Here is an 18,990-nt window from a genome sequence, read left to right as displayed (position 1 = left end):
TTTTTTATAAGAAGGAATCAGTCATTTCATTCTTCAAAATTCATTTTAATGATTAATAGAAGGCAGAAACGCTTCTTCAAATGCATTTTTGGCATACATTAAAAATAGAAAGGTAGCACATGTCAGGTTTTCAAGTAAGTTGAATGAACAAATGAATAAATGAATGAGAAAACAGATGTAAACAGCTTCTCTCACTCCTCCCTCATATTTTGTCCCCCACAAAAAGCCTCCCTTGAGCTGAGAAGCTGGTGGCAGTGCACATCGGCTTACTAGAGTACAGGACAGAGGAGACTGGTTTGCCAAGAAAGTGTTGCACTTTAGTCTGCCAGTGGTGAAAAGGTAAAAAATGCCTCTTTCCAGTGGAGGTAATACTGGAACTCTTCCTCCAGTGGAAAACGTTAAGTGGTGCTGGAGGAGGATGTGAGAGAATGGCAGGTCACCTGTAGGTTTCCCACACTTGTAGATAAACTTATCTCTGGGACACCTCCAGAGATGAAAGGTTATGCCATGCGAAGGAAGGGGCTGGGCCCTGGCTCTGCAGTTGGACAGACCTGGGCCTGACTACCTAGATGTGTGGGTGAGGCTGTGAACAACTCCCACGGGCTGGATTGGAGACGGTCCAGCCACCTCTTTTATACAGAGAAAGCCAAGGCTCAGAAAGGTGATGTAACCAACGCCTAATTCAGTTACCCATGGAGTCTCTTTCCAGTGGCAACACTCACTTGCAAAGCCTTGTTCATGTTTTCACTCATAGCATGTGCCTTTTGTGCTTGCTGCATCTGGAGCCGTAGCTGAGCCACCTCCTGTACTGAGCCTGTGGGAGAAAGAATCATAGAATACACCAGATGTAAAGGGACAAAGTGCCTGTGACGTACAAAAGAACTTGAATCCGCTGAGGCTACAGAAGGTGGAGCTCTGCTTTTTTGCCTTTTAGCTACCTTTTTAGGAGCACAGAGGTACAGCTAGTAGGACCCAGAAGGCATAAGTCTGGTGCAGACATTTCCAAGATTTAGTATGGCTCCCCATAGGTCCCTGGGAAGTTGAAGACACAGGCTACTGTGACTTTGCCATGAATCAAATCAGCCACGTCTACAGACCTTAACACTCCACAAGTCCTTTAACAGGAGCAGAACATTCCAGCTCACAGAAAGCCAGAGTAAAAATTCTTTGGAAACCATTTCTACCGTCTAATAAGAAGACTACATCTTGCTGCCTTTCGTTTCTCTCTGAGTTCTTTTATTTCCACAACCCCACCTCCACATGTACAAGAAGCATATTGGTATTGTACTTCTGAAGCTCTAGTAACCTAATATTCTAAATGGTTAAAAGGTTCCCATTTTAAAAGGACTTTATTGGATTTCCTCAAAAGAAAATGAGCATCTGGAAAATGGTTAAGCAAAGTAATGATGGCATATAATGCAACAAAAGAAAATCATATTTTCAAAGTCTTTAATGGCAAGGGAAAAGGCTCAGTAAGTAATGCCATGTGAAACAAAAGGATACAAAACTGAACACAGAGGTGGGACCTAAATGGAGTATGATGAAAATTTTGCCTCCACCAAAACCCACACACACACATTTAGACAGTCTTTTCAATTTCTGAATAACCCACTCTTACATACATTGTATCAATAGTCTGATTGACATCATATGCCAAGGTCTGATTATTCATCAGTTGATGAATAATCATTGAGCTATCTTCAGTGTGAGCTATTCACCAGCAAACCAGGCAGTTTTGTCTGTACAGTAGTGTTTGTATAAACATTTGATTATTTTTTTGCATTTTACTCTCATATCATTTTATTAAATAAGAAATAAAAGTACTACTGAAAGTGATAGGAAGCATATGTCTCAAACTTAATACCATGAAGACCATACTAGAAATCTTAAGCGTGACAAAAACGTAACATATGGGCTTCAACTGACCAGGTAAGCGGCTACTCCACTTAGAAGAAAAGAAAAATTAAAGAAGTTATATAAAAGGATAGAACTATATGATCAAAGATAGAGTCTAAAAGCAAAATATAGTGGGATTTCATGACCATTTTTAGCTTTCAGGTATAGAACCTATCTTAACATATATTTTATTGTTCAATTTTTTCACATTCAGCTTTATTTTAAAATATACTGTGTACAGAAGCAGGGAACTGTCTATATGTGTGTGTTCATTTCACTTGAAGGAAATACATTTAAACATTAACAACAGTTATCTCTGGGTAGTAGGATTATTGGCTATTTTTATTTTCTACCTTATACTTGTCTGGGTTTTCCAAATTATCTAATGAAAATACACCACACCTCCATACATATATACCAGTAACGATGTTAAAAAAAATTTTGTCACCAATGATCTTTTCTGGATTGTTATAGTAACTCACGGATCCTACTGTGTGCCCTCCACATATTTCTACTAGCCTTCTGGGGAGCCATCACCCACACAGACACCAACCTGAGTGCAACAAGTTGGCACATTGCTTCTGGCTCTCCTCCAGGCTTCTCGTCAATCTGTTAATGATCCCAGTCTTTTCTAATTTGGTTGCTTCTTGATTCCTTTCCAGTTGTTTAACCTGATCTTTCAAATGACAGCAAATATCTTCCTAAATAGAAAAAGTGTCCAAGAAGTCATTTTCATGATCAGTTAGTTATTAAATATTAAACTAACAGTTATGATCTTACATACTTGGATTTTAAGTCAAATATAAAATCATCACCTGGCAGGATCACCTCTTTTACAAGGTCAAGTGCACAGGACTGGGAGTCAGAAGAACACACTTATACGATCAAGTCATCAACTTCTCAGTCTGTTTTTTCTTTTGTAATTACGATAATAAAGGTTAAATTTGAATTTGATGGCTTCTAAAGTCCCTCTCTGCTCTATATTCACAAGGCACTGTTGTTCTAAAACTAGATTTTATTCAAGCCAAAGGAAATGTATTACATGCCTATTTGCATTTTACAGTCTCAGTATAACTGTATGTATACATATTTAGGCAGACCACTTTGAACCATGGAATTTGTATCCCAAGTCAGCAAGGATACAAACACATGGAAACTCACTCTATTCTGAACAGCCAAAAGCTCATTCTATTCTGAACAGCCAAAAATTATCTCTCCCTCTTCTGAACTTCTTTTAAACTTGATCTGTTTCTCTCATGTTTTTCTTTCCACCTTTTACATGTCTTATTTCTCTTAATAGTCTCTTTGAAGGTGCCTGTGCAGTGTTTTATACATAGGGAGTGCTACAAAAAAACACTTGAAAAATGTCAAAGAAAAACAGACAGGATAAATGTGTGAGTGTATGGAAATACATGGAAATATATAGAAAATCTAGAGCATGTATATAATATATTCAAATGTCTACAAAAAGAAACTGTGTTTGGAAGTAATGAGCCATGGGAATCCCATTCCCAGGTAGAAGAAATCATCACCCCTCATTCAAAAAGGGCTACACAGGGCTTCCCTGGTGGCGCAGTGGCTGAGAGTCCGCCTGCCGATGCAGGGGACACGGGTTCGTGCCCCGGTCCGGGAGGATCCCACATGCCGCGGAGCGGCTGGGCCCGTGAGCCATGGCCGCTGAGCCTGCGCGTCCAGAGCCTGTGCTCCGCAATGGGAGAGGCCACAACAGTGAGAGGCCCACGTACCGCAAAAAAAAAAAAAAAAAGGGCTACACAGGCTGAATTCCAAGCAAATAGCAGCACATGTGAGAGGCAGAGAAGTAAATTAAGGTAATTGGCTGATGTTACCTGAAAAAGCCTGAGGAAAATAAGTAGTAAGAGGAATATCAAGAAAGGACTTTGAACCAGAGAAAAGGCATGTGGGGCCTGATTTATAGCATAATCTAAAGCCCAGTAATGCCTTAAGGATACAGATAGAAAATACACCTCATAAGGGTACTACTAACAGTCTCCTTAAGCAGAGGAAAGGGACTCTGAAGTCTCCTCTTTTAGCTTAAAAATTCATGTGAATTTTGTATTCTATTTCATAATGTAGTCATGTTTGCTTTAAAGTTTTTCTACCAAATTTCTGAGCAAAATGAAGCTTCTGGAAACTGGTCCATGTTTATTCAACCGTGCAAACCTCTTGGCACACTGCTGCTGACTCCGAGGCCAGCTTGAAAAGCTTGGTTCTAAAGCACCAAAGTAACATGGCAAACACAGCGAATGAGCTAATATTCATGACAGTGTGAATGTGTGTGCAAGAGGTGGGGGACAACTAACATTTATGTGCCAGGGAGGCCACAATAGCTTTTACAAGAGTCTGAGAACTGGCCAAAAAAAGTTCAAGAAAAGGTAGTTATGAAAACCATTACAAAGAAGAGGCAGACCATGGCAATAATTTGACTATATGCAACAATCAATTAAGAGTTCCCTGGTGGCCTAGTGGTTAGGATTCTGGGCTTTCACTGCCACGGCCCGGGTTCAATCCCTGGTCAAGGAACTAAGATCCCCACAAGCTACAGGGATGGAGAAAGAAAGTGTCTTAGGCAACAATCAATTAAGCTACTCTGTTTCCTGTTGACAAGTTCAGGGAAACAGATTATACTCATAAAACTATGCAATTTAAATACTAAGAAACAAAAAAAATCAAATGGTTCCATCTTTTCCATGATTAGCCTGAGTGAGAACACTCAGTTCAAGACTGATAGAGAGGCAGACGTCTTTTAAGACTGAATGAGACAATTGTAGTGATAAAGAGATAACAGCTGAATCCACTAGAGCAAATAGAATTGAACAGATATGCAGTGCACAAAAAAAAAAAATGAGGATTAGTCTACACTCACAGAGGTCTGTGGGAGTCTCTTAGCCAATAGGAAGTGTTTAAGTACATATAACGTTTTTTAAAAGGTTAGAAAATAGATCAGGTAAAGGTCATAACATAGAAACCAAAGTCCATGACTTCACCAAAAGCTGAAGATTTCAAGAAGCCCAGAGTGAATAAAGGTTTTATACCATCGAGGAGATAATCAGAGATCTTAACCTGTATCAGGAGGAAGTACTACAGAAGGCAGTTTGGACAGATGACCAGAGATCTTAGAATATGACACTTCTGTGAATGGGAGAGACAGTATGGAGGCGAGAGCCTAGGAGATAGTTTGCTATTAGAGTTCTGTCAGTGCAGAAACACTATGAGCTGCAAGAAGCTCATTTCTTCTCATCTTCTCTGTCACACTAAAAAACCCAAGAGGAACTCAGCCAAAATAAAAAGAACTGCTATATGTTGAGGGTGTGTACAATCCTTTCTACCAGAAAAGCTGATGACTTAAGGAAAACATTAAATTAATAATATAATTTTACAAACCATGTTTTTCTCAAAATATACTAGTTACACAGAAATTCAAAAAAACATAATTATACGATGGATTGCTAGTTCTCCCATCACATGGAATAAGGTAGTCCCTGTGTTGAGTTTTGTCTTTCGAAATATAATTAAATCTACATAAAACTTGTTTACATCCTGATGTTTAGCTGTTTTCAGTAAAAGTTTACTGAACAAATGAAATAATATGACTAGTTTACAATTTTGTCCTTTCCCTCCAAGAACAAGATTTTCCCAAAGCAGAGATTTTCAACTTTTTGCAAGGGGCGGTATGAACTTCTTGGAAAATCTGAATAAGCTCATGGGTCTTCTCAAAAAAACTGCATATACTGACACCCAAGAGAAAATCATACCCACAATTTCAGAGGATTCATCAGCTCCCTGGAGCCTAGTCATGGACTGCCTTAGGAGATGCCAGGTTAAGAATCTCTTGTCACTAGCAAAACTTAACAATGTGTGAACATCTACTCTGCTACACTGTCATACACATAGGTACACACTTGTGTGTGACTACATGAGAGCCACTCAGAACATTAGCAAACTTATTCAAGTTCATCTGCTAAATCACCCAGTTATTTCCTTGCTACTCTTTTTCAAGAGTTGTTTTGGGCTTCCCTGGTGGCACAGTGGTTGAGAGTCCGCCTGCCGATGCAGGGGACACGGGTTCATGCCCCGGTCCGGGAAGATCCCACATGCCGCGGAGTGGCTGGGCCCGTGAGCCATGGCCGCTGAGCCTGTGCGTCCAGAGCCTGTGCTCCACAATGGGAGAGGCCACGACAGTGAGAGGCCTGCGTACCGCAAAAAAAAAAAAAAAAAAAATATATATATATATATATATATATATTGCTGAGCCAACTGATAGCAAATTGACAGCACAAAAGGGATACGAGAAGAAACATTCCCAGAAAGGAAAACCCTAGGCACTTTGGAATCACCACTTTGCAAAGCAGTTATACAACTGTAAGCAGAAGCTAACATCAGTGCTATGCTCTGCTCCATTTAAAACAAAAAAAGAAAAGAAAAGAAAAAACCAAAATCACTCACAGAATGCAACAGTGGAAAAGACCTTAATCAATAACTTCAACGTATGGTTCAGGGGTCTGAAGCCTAATCAGCACAGAATTAAAACTTTGTTCTGTCTAGGGTTCTAGTCTAGGGTTCTTCTATTGAGGGGTTGGGGGAGGTGAGAAAAGAGAATGGAGCAGGCACAGGGCTTGAACACACTAGGAATTGCTCCCAGCCTGTCCCTGTGTAATTGTGCCCACGTCAGCAGAGAATGGAGAGATCCTCAACCCAGCATGGAAAAGCCACCAGACTCCACTCCTCTCGTCATGCAAGGAGGCACCACTCTCCCCGTCCAACTTTCATGCTGCTACCCAAACACAGACAAGCTTAGTAAAACCATATCTCAAATTCCATTTGTTTAAAATATTATATAAAGTAGACTTAATAATTTGTCACAGGCTTTGTCTTTCCCCACCCGTATATATCCTTCACACTGATCAAATTCACAATATTTTTCTACATAAAAAGAATAAAAAACCTTATGTAGGAAAATAAGTCTAATAAAAACATAAACACATATGAAAGTAAAATAAAATGAAATGGTATACAATTATTATTGCCAATAACACAATCTTATATAGCTTTACCTAAATCATGGAAAAATTCAGAGTCAGCTGTATAAATAAGAAAGAACAACCCAAATCAGTGTGAATTTTAAGTGTGGTGGGATTTTCCAGACCCTCACATCTTATTATTCTTCTCTTCTTTCCTTGGGTTAAATTAATTCTGAAATTACATTGAGAAAAATGATCTCTGAAATGTTATTCATTCAACTGATTCCCTGGGGTTTTGGAGCACAAGCAAACCCACTATCTGACTCACCCTCAGCTTACAACATTTTATTCTCTTTGGGGCAAAGGTAAAATAAAAACTGTGAAATATGCTCGAGTTTCATATCTAAATGATTTTTAGATCAGAATCTCTTCCCTATTGATTACACTATTCTCCAAATTAACTCTTCTCCCAAGATCTAGAAAATCTTTATTGACAGGTTAATAACCAAAACACTGGGAGACCCAAGAAAAGCCTTCTCCTCCTGGTTAGCTCCCAGGACAACCTCTCAAGTCCAGGCTAGCTCCCAGACACTCCTTCCTTTCAGTCCGGATTTTTTGAGGTCATATGAACAATATGCACAAATACTCGACAAACGAAGAACTAGTAATGTGAGAACTGAGAAAGTACTTAACCAATCCTATAAGAGGAAGGAATTCCAATAGTATGTCTTGAAGGCATATTCATAGATAAAACTCTTTGGACTTTTAAATTATACTCATACACCTACTGCAAACATCCAGCATTTCTATATGATGAATTGTAAAATGTCAGTTATAAAAAATAACCAGCTTTACGTGTTTATAACAGTTGCTCATTTGAAATCATCCCAACCTGTTCTTTAAGTGCAGTAACTGTAGCATCCAATTTCCTTTGCAAGGACAGCACTTGCTCTTCATACTTCCTTGTGAGGCCCATAACGATGCTCTCATGCTGCTCCCTCGCATGCTGAAGTGATTCCGAATGACGCAGGTCCAGCAGCTGCTGCTTCAGGCTGTCCAGAGCCATTTCAGTTGTTCTGGACTTCTTAATCATCTAGTAAATACACACAGGACACCTATGCTTACGGTATTTTGACTGTGCTCTCTTTATGAATTTTAACTCTAAAAATCAACCACGCTTAATTAAATGAAAGTAGAGAAGAAAGGGTCTCCCCATGGTGGCTCTAGTTCCTTAAGACTTCACTAGCTGGGACCCACCAGGCCCATGGTTGCTGGAAACATTATTCACGGAGAAAAAAAAACCTGTAGTTGTTTGAGGAGAGTGACAGAGGATTATGCACAAATGATGGCAACATAGGTACCAGGCAAGGAATCTGCTGCTTCTATACCGGACCCAGTGCTATTTGCATCCCTCTTTGCTCCAAGTGTAGGGGGAAATCCAATCGTTAGGTCACAGAAGAATGACAACTGTTTGAGAGACTGATGAAACCTGTCAATGGTCACTTACTAAAAAGAAAGTTTTGAAAACTGTAACTGTATAGTTGTTATGAAATAATTGTGTAGCAGGTTAAATAATGGCTCCCAAAAGATGCCCATGTCCTAACCCCTGAAACCTGTGAATATGTTATGTTACATAGCAAGGGGAAATTAAGGTTGTGACTGAATTAAAGTTGCTAATCAGATAACCTTAAAATAAGGAGATTGTCCTGGATTACTAGGGTGGACCCAATGTACACAGAAGGGTCCTTAAATGAGGAAAACTGAGGCAGAAAAGTCAGAACCAGTAACTTCTGGCTCTGAAGATGGAAATGGGCCATACACCAAGGAATGCAGGTGGCCTCTAGAAGCTGGAGAAGGCAAAAAAAAAAAAAAAGTATTCTCCCCTAGAGTCTCTAGATAGCAACACAGCACTACTGACACCTTGATTTTAGCCCAATGAGATCCACATCAGACTTCTGACCTTCTGCCTGTAAGGTAATAAATTTGTGCTGTTTTAAGCCACTAAGTTTGTGGTGATCTGTTACAGCAGCAATAGAAAACTAATACACTTGGTGATTCTGTTGCTTTTTAAATTTATGCTACTTTATTTTTTATAAATGTAATTTCTAACGTATAAAAAGATTACCAAAAGATCATGTAGGTTACGACATAAAAGCAATTCAACTCTTTAATAATTACCATTTTTCAAAAAGTTTAAAATGATGATAATCTATATTACACACAAAATTAAAATTTCAAATGAGGCCTCTTCTTCATTCTGTTCCAGAGATTGCCTATTTACCCAAATACCACTTTAACTGCTTAAGACATTCATTCATTTGTTCAGTAAATAAGGTGGACACTTTGTGCCAGGCAGGGTTCCAAGCACTTAAGGACATGATGACAAAACAGCCAAGGTCTAAAGTCCTACTACTTTCTGGTGAGAAAAGACAGACAATAACAAGTAAACAAAAGAGATAATTTCAGATATTTTTAAAATAGAGTGATAAAATATGACACAGTGAAGGGGAGTAAGAATGTGAAGCAACAGGCTACTTGAGATGTAAGGTGGATGGGAAGTCCTCTCTTGTTTTTAGCTGAGAGCTTAAGGACGAGAAGCAACCAGACATGAGACAACATTCTTTAACATTTTCCATTTAACCATCCTCAGAACTAGCCACAAATCTCATCTAAAACCAAGTCACTTTCATTTTTAACCACCAAAATGGTATTACTCTCATGAATCAACCACCACCAGGCTTGGTTACCAATGACTGTGACTATTTCCCACAGTCAAATGGCCACCCATCTCATTAATCAAAGAATGTGCCACCACTTTAAAGGCAAGTCTGTTGGGGTTAGAAAATTTAGGTTCTGATGCTTTGTCAGTAACTGGCTTTGTAATCCTGGAAAAGTAATTTGACCTCTCCAAGACTTGGTTCACCATCCATAAAATGGTAAATACAATGCCTCACTAATCAAAATCCCAACAAGATTTTTTATAAAGCATGAGAAGTTGATTTGCAAGATCTAGAAGAAAAAATGTGAAAAAGAGCTACTAAATATTTTAATAGTCAGGGTAGCCCTTGTTTACCAAATTCCAAAACACAACATAAAGCTATACTCATGATAGTACCAGAGCAAGAACAGAGAAACATAAGGAAAAAGAAATACACAGGTTAGGTCAGTTCTGAACACTGTACTGACCACCTATTATGTGCCAGGCAGTGGGCTTATGGTGGGGTAACTAAGATGAGGGCCACCCATTCTTGCCTTCAAGATGTTCTAGATCTGTTATAACGGATGTGATCATGTGGCTTGGGGAAGAAAACAGGAAAGACTTAGGAAAAGAAAACGCTTGAGCATGGGCTTGTTCATGAAATAGCAGTGTGTTGAGGAAAGGGCATTCCAGAGACAGGAGACAGTACATACGAGTACATAAAAACAACAGACTGTTGAGTTTGAGGAGAGTTTGAGAAGAGTAAGAGAAGAGAAAGGGAAGGATCAGACAGTCATCTCGACACGATACTTCACCGCACAAGTAAAGCAGGGTCATTGAAAGGCTTTAAGCAAGGGAAAGATATAACTACAACTGTACTTTAGAAAGATTACTCAGATGGCCAGAGGAAAGAGTTAGGAGAAGGGCTAAAACATTACAGACTAGTTAAGAGACTTTTGCAAAAATGGTAAAATCCTGAATTAGGGACACGTAGACAGAAATGAGGAGACCCAACAGAACATAGTGGCTGGTTGGACGAAGGGGAGCAGAGGAGCTGAGGTCTCGCCACCCCCCGATTTCTAGTGTATAGATGACTACGTGGATGGGAGACCCACTCCTCCAAGGAAAGGGAAAGGAATGCAGACTTATGGTAGAAGAAGGTGTAAACGTCCAAGTTCTAAATTTAGTCCCACAATACCAAACGTTAAGTAACTAACATTTCATTGTAAGAAACAACTGTTTACCCTAAGTAATGAAGATCAAATATTTACCTGTTCTTCATTGACTTTTAATGCTTGTATTTGGGTCTCCAGTGCTTTTATTTGTGCTTCAAGCTGAATTTCTCTTTCTTTTCCATTCTGAAAGAGTTTCTGTGATTCTCGAAGGCTGAGGGCCAAACCATCCTTTTCATCTAGAGTATTTAAAAATTTTATATAAATAATATGTTACTGTAGAGGGACCCTAATTGTCACAATCTCTATCAAATATCAGATCTATATCACATAAATGTTGTAGTATTTAATTCAATTCAGATAATGAACTTCACTTATTTCGAGAAAACTAGAAAGGTTTCAAAAACAAATGTGAGTGACACCAAAAATTTTTTTTTTTAATTTTACAGAACAGGAACCACTCTCTTCAAAAGTCTTAATGTATCCCTTTGAGGACCAAAAGGTCCCCTAACAATCATTTCAGCATTTGTTACTTGAGAAGCTACATAGATATGACAAACACCTGCTAATCGAAGAAGGAATCTGAGGACAAATTACTTTCTATACATACTTGCAATGAACGCTTAAATTCACCTAATCTTATATTCTTACCACATACTTTATTGTAACAGTTCATAAGTTCTCACAAAATAAATTTCATGAGAATTACAGAAAGAGATCTTTTCACTATCAAGTCTGAAATGAGCTGGAGTTCAGTCACAAAATTATTCTACAAAGCAAAGTTCAACACTGACCAAAACTACAGAAAGCACAAAGAGCAAGCAATTAATTATAAGTTGAAATCTGTGTTTACACTATGTGCTTCTCCCAGAGATGACTGCATTTTCTCCTTGGCACTCCCAAAGCAGTTCAGGATCACAGACTCTTACTTGGATTAAAACATTATGCTAATTTGTAGGCTCAGAAAATGTACTGCAAACTAAACACAAGTCTCTTTGGGAAATGGAGGTAAACCATATAAGGACACAACAACTTTTTAGGATGGAATGCTATCAGCATATTTAAATAATGTTCACTGATCCTAACAGAATAGAAAGAAGGGAAATAATGAGGACTTCAAAATGTACATTCTGGAGAGAAATCCAAGGCAATGGGTCAAAAGTCCTGGATTTTTGTTTCGTGCTGACTAATTCACTCTGAGCCCCTGACCAAGTACATCAACCTCTCTAAGCTTCTTATTTAAAATGAGGTTATTGAAAACAAGCTATCTAGCCCAACTGACCTCATACATGACAGCACCCAACAGTTGTTATCTTACCTTTGATTATCAGAAGCTGGTGATTCAGATATCTAATTTGACGTTCACTTGCATTTAACTTTTCAGCTAAATTGTCTAGTTGTCTCTCCTTTGCTTTGTTAAGAACCTGTAGTTGAATAATCTGCATATTTTCTACAGAGTCTGCTTTGGAATTAAAGACAATTTATTAGATAAAAGCATATCAAAATATAAATTTGTGGTCATTTAGGACAACGTTTAGGACAATGTTTTTCAAACTGCAAATACAACTCATCAGAGTATCATGAAATCAATTCAGCAGATTGTGACTAGCATTTTTAATAAAAAATGTTACCAAACCAAAACTTGGGTCTGCTCACCCACACACAGTAAAGCCAATCTACTGACACCAGGTTCTGGTGAAGGAAAGTGCAGCGTTTACTGTAAGGTGCCATACAAGAAGTCCGGGACAGCTGATGCTTAGAAAGCCCAAACTCTTTGTATGGCACCTTACAATAATGCTGCACTTTCCCTCACCACAACCCGGTGTCAGTAGATTGGCTTTACTACACTTGGGCGAGCAGACCCAAGTTTTGGTTTGGTAACAAGATTAAATAGAATATATCAGAGTGTATCATGTAGTAGAAATAGGTATTATTATGTGAAACTTCTGTTTCATTTACATAATATTTATATAGATAAATATTATAGACCACATCACAATGTAAAAATTGTTCTTCTTACTATGGTCACTTCCAGAAAAGTTTGAAAAGTCACTAGTTTGGTGTATAACTCTGAATCGCTACCATTTTGGCTAATGAAAAATAAGTATAGGGAATTCTCTGGTGGGCCAGTGGTTATGACCCCGTGCCTTCACCTCCAAGGGCATGGGTTCAATCCCTGGTTGGGCAACTAAGATCCCGCAAGCTGTGCGGCATGGCCAGAAAAAAAAAAAAGAAAAAGAAAAGGAAGTATATATCAATTGCAAAGGAATAGAGTTCCATGCTCTCATAAAATTGAAAAAATAAAAGTACATCAACTTCTATAAAACCATTTTCAAAGAAAATTTCTAGACATCCTTCTTAAACTATTTTATTTTAAACAGGAATGAATGCATATTTATACTGGCACAGAACTGCTGAATTAATAAATTAAAGAATAGATTAATAAAGAATTTTGAGGTCTTCTTTCAGAAACAAAGTCATTTTAAGGACCACTTAAAAATCATTGGGGGAAAAAAGAAAAACGTGATTCGTAGGAGAAGGATAATCCTTCAACTACACAATGACAAATATTTTTCATTTCCTACAAGAACAATGCTTCTACATGCTAACAAATAAAACAGTCTTCTGTTTAAAAAAAGACATGGTTAAACCCCCAAAAATTGAAGACTGAAAACTCTGTTACAAGTCAAACTCCTCTTGGGCCTTAGAACAGGGCTAGCCCAGGAATAAACACAGTCTACAAGCCACTCCTCTCTTCAAACTCAATTTTTTAAACTACTGTTACTAAGAAGCTATAATCACTAAATTAGGCACTACCATTAAGTTATTTAATTAACTTCCAAATGTCAAATTTAGGCAAATGTGTAACTGACTTAAACAAAAAATAAATCAACATGATAAAATGCAGACTGCTAAGGAAGTGATGAAAGGTGATATATGCAAACAACCAGGAGCTATAAATGTAACTGAACACAGCAGAACTGAAAGAGTAACACCAAGGTATCAGGCCACTGTTGGGATACTTATTTACTCAACCCCAAAACAGTTATGCCAAACACACTATCCACTTCCACAAAAACTCAGGAAAAAGAGAGGCTATCCCCCCACATTTGCTGATGACTCCCTGGGGGAAAGGGCATTCTGGCCACCTCCCCAGTAACTATCCTACAGTCTAAGCACGAGATGGAAGCAGCACCATGAAGTTAGGGCCACTAAGTCCAGTTTTCTCGTTGGCACAGTGCCAGAATCCCATAACATCCAATATACCTTTCGCCCACTTCTTAAATGTAAAACAAACAAAGAAAAAACTTGCTGTCACACTCTAGAATCACAGTGGCTCTTCAACATGCACAACAACTGGAAGTCATTTCACATGCCAGAGAGTATGATAACAAAAGTTGGACATATGAAAACACTGATTCAGGTTAGTCAGTACAAGTTTGGTTTTGAATGTTTAGATCTCCTCGAAATTCTCTAGTAGCACTTTTCTCATTCATATTGATACATACACTATGTAAAAGAAATTATTTTGGCAAGTGTCACATGACTAAACCTGAGATGTAAGTCTAGTTTTAATTTTGAGTATAAAGTAATTTATATCACAGTTGCCTATTACAGTAAAACTCTAAAAACCAAAAGAAAAAATTAAGATAGTGGTTGACTTACTAAATTACATTTCTATATAACGAAAAATCTAAGATTGAAAGGAAAACTACATTTCACTTTCCAAATTAGATTTCAGTTAAAAAAATATATGAAGTTAATGAAGTCTTAACCAACTAGAATGACTAAAATATAATACAGCTGAGAAAATTTATTTTAATTTTTCATTAAGGAAAATTTCAAATATATAAGAAGGTAGAGGGAAGAATACAATGAATCCCATGAATCTGTCTCCTAGATTCAACGACTGTGAATTCATGGCCAGTCTTGCTTTATCTATATCCCCACCCAAACTTACCCCCAACAACATGATATTTGAAGTCAGTTCTAGACTTCATTATCAGTTAATTCATAAATACTTCAGAATATATCTATTAAAATACAACTCTTTAAAAAAATTCCATTATCATACTTAAAAAAATAATAATTCTTGAACATGCTCAAAGTGCTCAAAGTTCTCCAATTATGTGATTAAGAAATAAATATAAACTTGATACCTACTTTCATTAGCTCCTAAAAATTGCTGTTGCAGGCCTTCAAATGTGTCACTTCCTGCAGTGTCCTGGGCTGGTGAGCCATTATTCTGGGCAGAAGACTGATAAGGTTTATATGTCACTTTATATGATTCCAAAGCTTGCTGGGACCTTGTGACATACCAAATTGCTATTACAAGGTGATAAATGAAATTGACAATTAGGATTTGGTCTTTGCTTCAAAAATTATCTGAATTAGACAAGTTAGTTTTGTTAGAGAACTTAATTGTGGTACAATTACAAATTTTATACATACATCTTTGCTTAAAAATAGCACTATTGTTATTTAACACTGTTCGTTGAAAGCCTGCAATTGTACTTTTGAGCATATAATGGGGCCAATTCCATAAATAACACTCAAGAATTCCAGTAAGATTGTATATAAATATTTAATAATGATTTAGATGATGCCAACATCGTGGAAATGCACATATGCAATAACAAGAACCTGATAACAATGCTTCATATGTAATAAATACTCAATAACTTTTGTGGAATGAATAACATTTTATAAAGATGGAAGTAAGAGAAAATAACCACCTTAAAAGGACCAAAAACTTATCCTGTCATCAGGTGACACAGAATATCTATTGGCAAAATGAGGCGTTCACTGTCATTGAGAACGTCTAAGAAGCAGCTAACTGTACCCTAAGGCCTTGCTTCATCAAACTCTCCCAGGGAGGAAAAAAAACTATTCCTTTCCTCAACATTCATCCTGTCTACTGCTATATCATCACAAAACAGATATCAGCTTTGAAGTATTTGACCCAAAATCTGTGATAAGGGTGATGAGGGAGACAATCAAGGGAACTGACTGGTGTCATCTAGGATTAACCGCTTTCAAACTATATCAGGATACCTGAATGTAGCTTTTCACTGGAGCATAGTAAATGGTAGAAGCCAGAAGCAGCAATAAATGGAGATGGCTATTCTTTGACAGACTCAACTTTTAATGTTTAATTGTTTCCACAAAGTCTCTATTTTAAAATTCTCATTTAAGGTTACTTAATTCAATTGTAAACAGAAAACAGCATGACTAATTCAGCATGAGCCTGAATAAATGCACTCTCAGCAATATTTGTACTTAAATCTTACTGTTGCACTTACGAATATTTCTTAATCACACACACACAGCAAATGCGTGTACACACATACACAAATTCTTGAAAGTAAAGTCAAGTTCTTACAATACCTGAAAATGATTCCTCTGAGGATCAGAAAATGTGATTACATTGGTTGGTTGGCTGTTAAATTCCTGCTTCTGACCGTTGGTGTATGGCCTGAAGTTTTCAGGAAGGTGATATAAATCAGTCTGTTCATATGTACTCGGAGGACTATAACCACTACCACCTTCATCTCCACCTCCTTCAGGATGATACCCAGGATGCTGGTCTTCAGTTCTACTTTGATTCTCTTCCCAGCCATTGCCACTTTTCTCTCCAATATACACATCCCGAATCTCATTATAGTCCTATTAGATAACAAGAGTAAAAGAAAAGCACTGTTCCCACCCTCATCAAAGTCATTATCACACCAGATACTTACATTTACACTTGGAGATTTAGGCAGCACTTGATGCTCATTCCAGTTCATCGCCAATTGCTCAGAATGATGTGGTCTTGAGAAAAATCAATACTTTAGATTAGAGCCTATCATTTATTTGGACATAGACATCACAAAGAAGCCCAAGATTTGTTTTTTTTTTTTTTTGCAGTACGTGGGCCTCTCACTGCTGTGGCCTCTCCTGTTGCGGAGCACAGGCTCCGGACGCGCAGGCTCAGCAGCCATGGCTCACAGGCCCAGCTGCTCCGTGGCATGCGGGATCTTCCCGGACTGGGGCACGAACCCGCGTCCCCTGCATCGGCAGGCGGACTCCCAACCACTGCGCCACCAGGGAAGCCCAAAGAAGCCCAAGATTTTAACGTGTTTTCCCTCCAAACTTCATCTAAAAATTTAAGGATTAGTCTACAATTTTATAATCATATCCAGTATTATTGCCTGCAAGAGAATCTAAAGAAAAAGACATAGAATTGTGATATACAAGTGAAAGGGATTTTGGGTCCTTACTCTTCCTCTCTGCCATCCTCACTGCAGTCCGAATAGTGGAGTTCGGGGGAGGACAGGTCATCATCATCCAGCATATCGTGAGGAAGGTCTGTGAGTAACTGCTGCAACTGAGACAGGAAGGTCAGCGTCGATATCACATTGGCTTAAACACAAGATGCCAAACCAAAGCTGCCTTGGAACGAGTGATTTTGACTGTAGAAGTCAAAGAAGTTCCTAATTTCTCTATGTAGTCAATGTCTTAAATTCCACAGGAATTACGTTCATCATTTCACTTGGGGAAAGGGAAACACATAAACATCAGGATTTATATTAGAAGGCTTTACCTTCTTCTACAAAGGTCTTAGATTCAAGTACACATAAAACAGGATTTTAAAATTTCTTTAGGCAAACACAACAAGTCCTAATAATGGTACGATCACGGTATCATGTTGTATCATGTTACGGATTCTACCAGTAATCAGACCTGGAGAACTTGACAATCAGACACCCCCCGAGGGAATCTGAGTAGCCAGATGCGCTTTGCCCAGGTGATAAGGGTAGCAGCAGCAGCAGGTGGCCTAGAAGCCCTTAAAAGCTCCAATAATGTGATAGAAACCTCTTGGGGAGTGACTAATTAGTAGACAGCCGTCCAGTTCCAATGATGAAAAGATATACAATGGTTGGCTCTTATAAACAGTTGAGTAAAAAGAAGCTGTAAGACTCAGGGTTTTACAGATAAAGCACTGTCAAAAGCATAACTCTAAAACTGACGTAAAAGCACATGACTTTGCTCTGCATTTTCCTAGAAAAATTACATCTTTAGTATTATGTCTTATAACAACTAGATAAATTCACTCAAGTTTCAAGATAAACCGTGATAAAGAGACAAATGAATTGTCTAATTTGTTGAACTTCAATATCTATAAATGTCTTTGTTCAAATCCCAATATAATGGCTTAAAATTTGTAATAATAAGATTCATATATTATGTTACTAAAGAGTCAACAGACTGCTTATAATGACTTCTCTTTAAAAGTTAAGCACCAGATCGATTAGTAAGCTAACCGAGTCCCTCCACAGTGTGTAAATCAATCCCGTAAAATTATGAAATGACTGAGTTTAAAGATATTAAATACTCTATAAAGCCCTGGAGGAAAAAAAAATGAGCTGCTTCTTAGTCTATGGAAGGTCCCCTCCCCAATTTCTCTGCCATTAGAATAACATAAATGAAATGTAGCTATAAAACATCTGGGTATTACATTTATAATCAAAAAACATTCTTAAACAAAATGCATATGGTGAAAGTTAAATAAAAATATTCTAAGAAAGGTCTGAAAGGAATGCCTCAACTGTTAACTGAGTTTTGGTGAAGTCACATTTGGGAATGGAAGTGGGATCCGTGAGGTGGGGAAGGGGGACGCTTCCTCACCCACATAACATATTTCTAACATTCACTGGATTGTTTGTTTACAGGTATTCTCAGTCCATTTGGTTCTTTAAAGATGCAACAAGAGGAAAATATTCTAGTCCAATGAAAAGTTATCATGATACTGATATTAACAACCAAGACCTTGACTTATTGATCACCTGCTCACAAAGGTAATTGAAAAATCATTTTGAGAATTAGCTGTATTACAGTTGATCCAAAGATATATAAAGAACAAGAAACACTAAAAACAAAACAGAACACATCAACATATCAGTATACCACATGTGACTAAAGAGAAAGGTAACAAAATGATTTCACAAAGACACAAAATTCACTAAGAAAAAAAATCTATGAGATCTTTATGGAAAAGAAAGAGTATACCCACATATAACACAGGGAAGAAAACCAAAATAAATGTTTTGTACTTACATCAAGTAAGCACTCCTGTACAGAAAGAATATTTTCTTCTAAACCTTCAGTGAGGTTTAAGTACATAGCCTTATAATTTAGAGGAACCTTGACAGGCACATCTAAACAGTACATTTTTCCCCCCTCACAGAGACAGAAAAAGCTA

The 18,990-nt window shown here is 37.8% G+C and overlaps 1 protein-coding gene across 1 annotated transcript in view; it reads right to left on the bottom strand.

Annotated features, from left to right (window-relative positions):
- CEP152 (centrosomal protein 152) overlaps positions 1-18,990 on the bottom strand; it is a 108,160-nt gene that overhangs the window by 69,416 nt on the left and 19,754 nt on the right. Inside the window, 10 exon segments of the mRNA XM_081228195.1 lie at positions 723-814; positions 2,450-2,597; positions 7,768-7,968; positions 10,845-10,984; positions 12,064-12,204; positions 14,910-15,047; positions 15,050-15,071; positions 16,134-16,412; positions 16,487-16,559; positions 17,009-17,115. Of these exon segments, the coding sequence (XP_081084321.1) occupies positions 723-814; positions 2,450-2,597; positions 7,768-7,968; positions 10,845-10,984; positions 12,064-12,204; positions 14,910-15,047; positions 15,050-15,071; positions 16,134-16,412; positions 16,487-16,559; positions 17,009-17,115 (1,341 nt within the window).

The sequence above is a fragment of the Mesoplodon bidens genome (assembly GCF_964165515.1).
Source record: "Mesoplodon bidens genome assembly, chromosome: 3".
NCBI lineage: Eukaryota > Metazoa > Chordata > Mammalia > Artiodactyla > Ziphiidae > Mesoplodon > Mesoplodon bidens.
The sequence above is the reverse complement of the archived record's forward strand: the minus strand, read 5'-3'. Positions and strand labels throughout refer to the sequence as shown.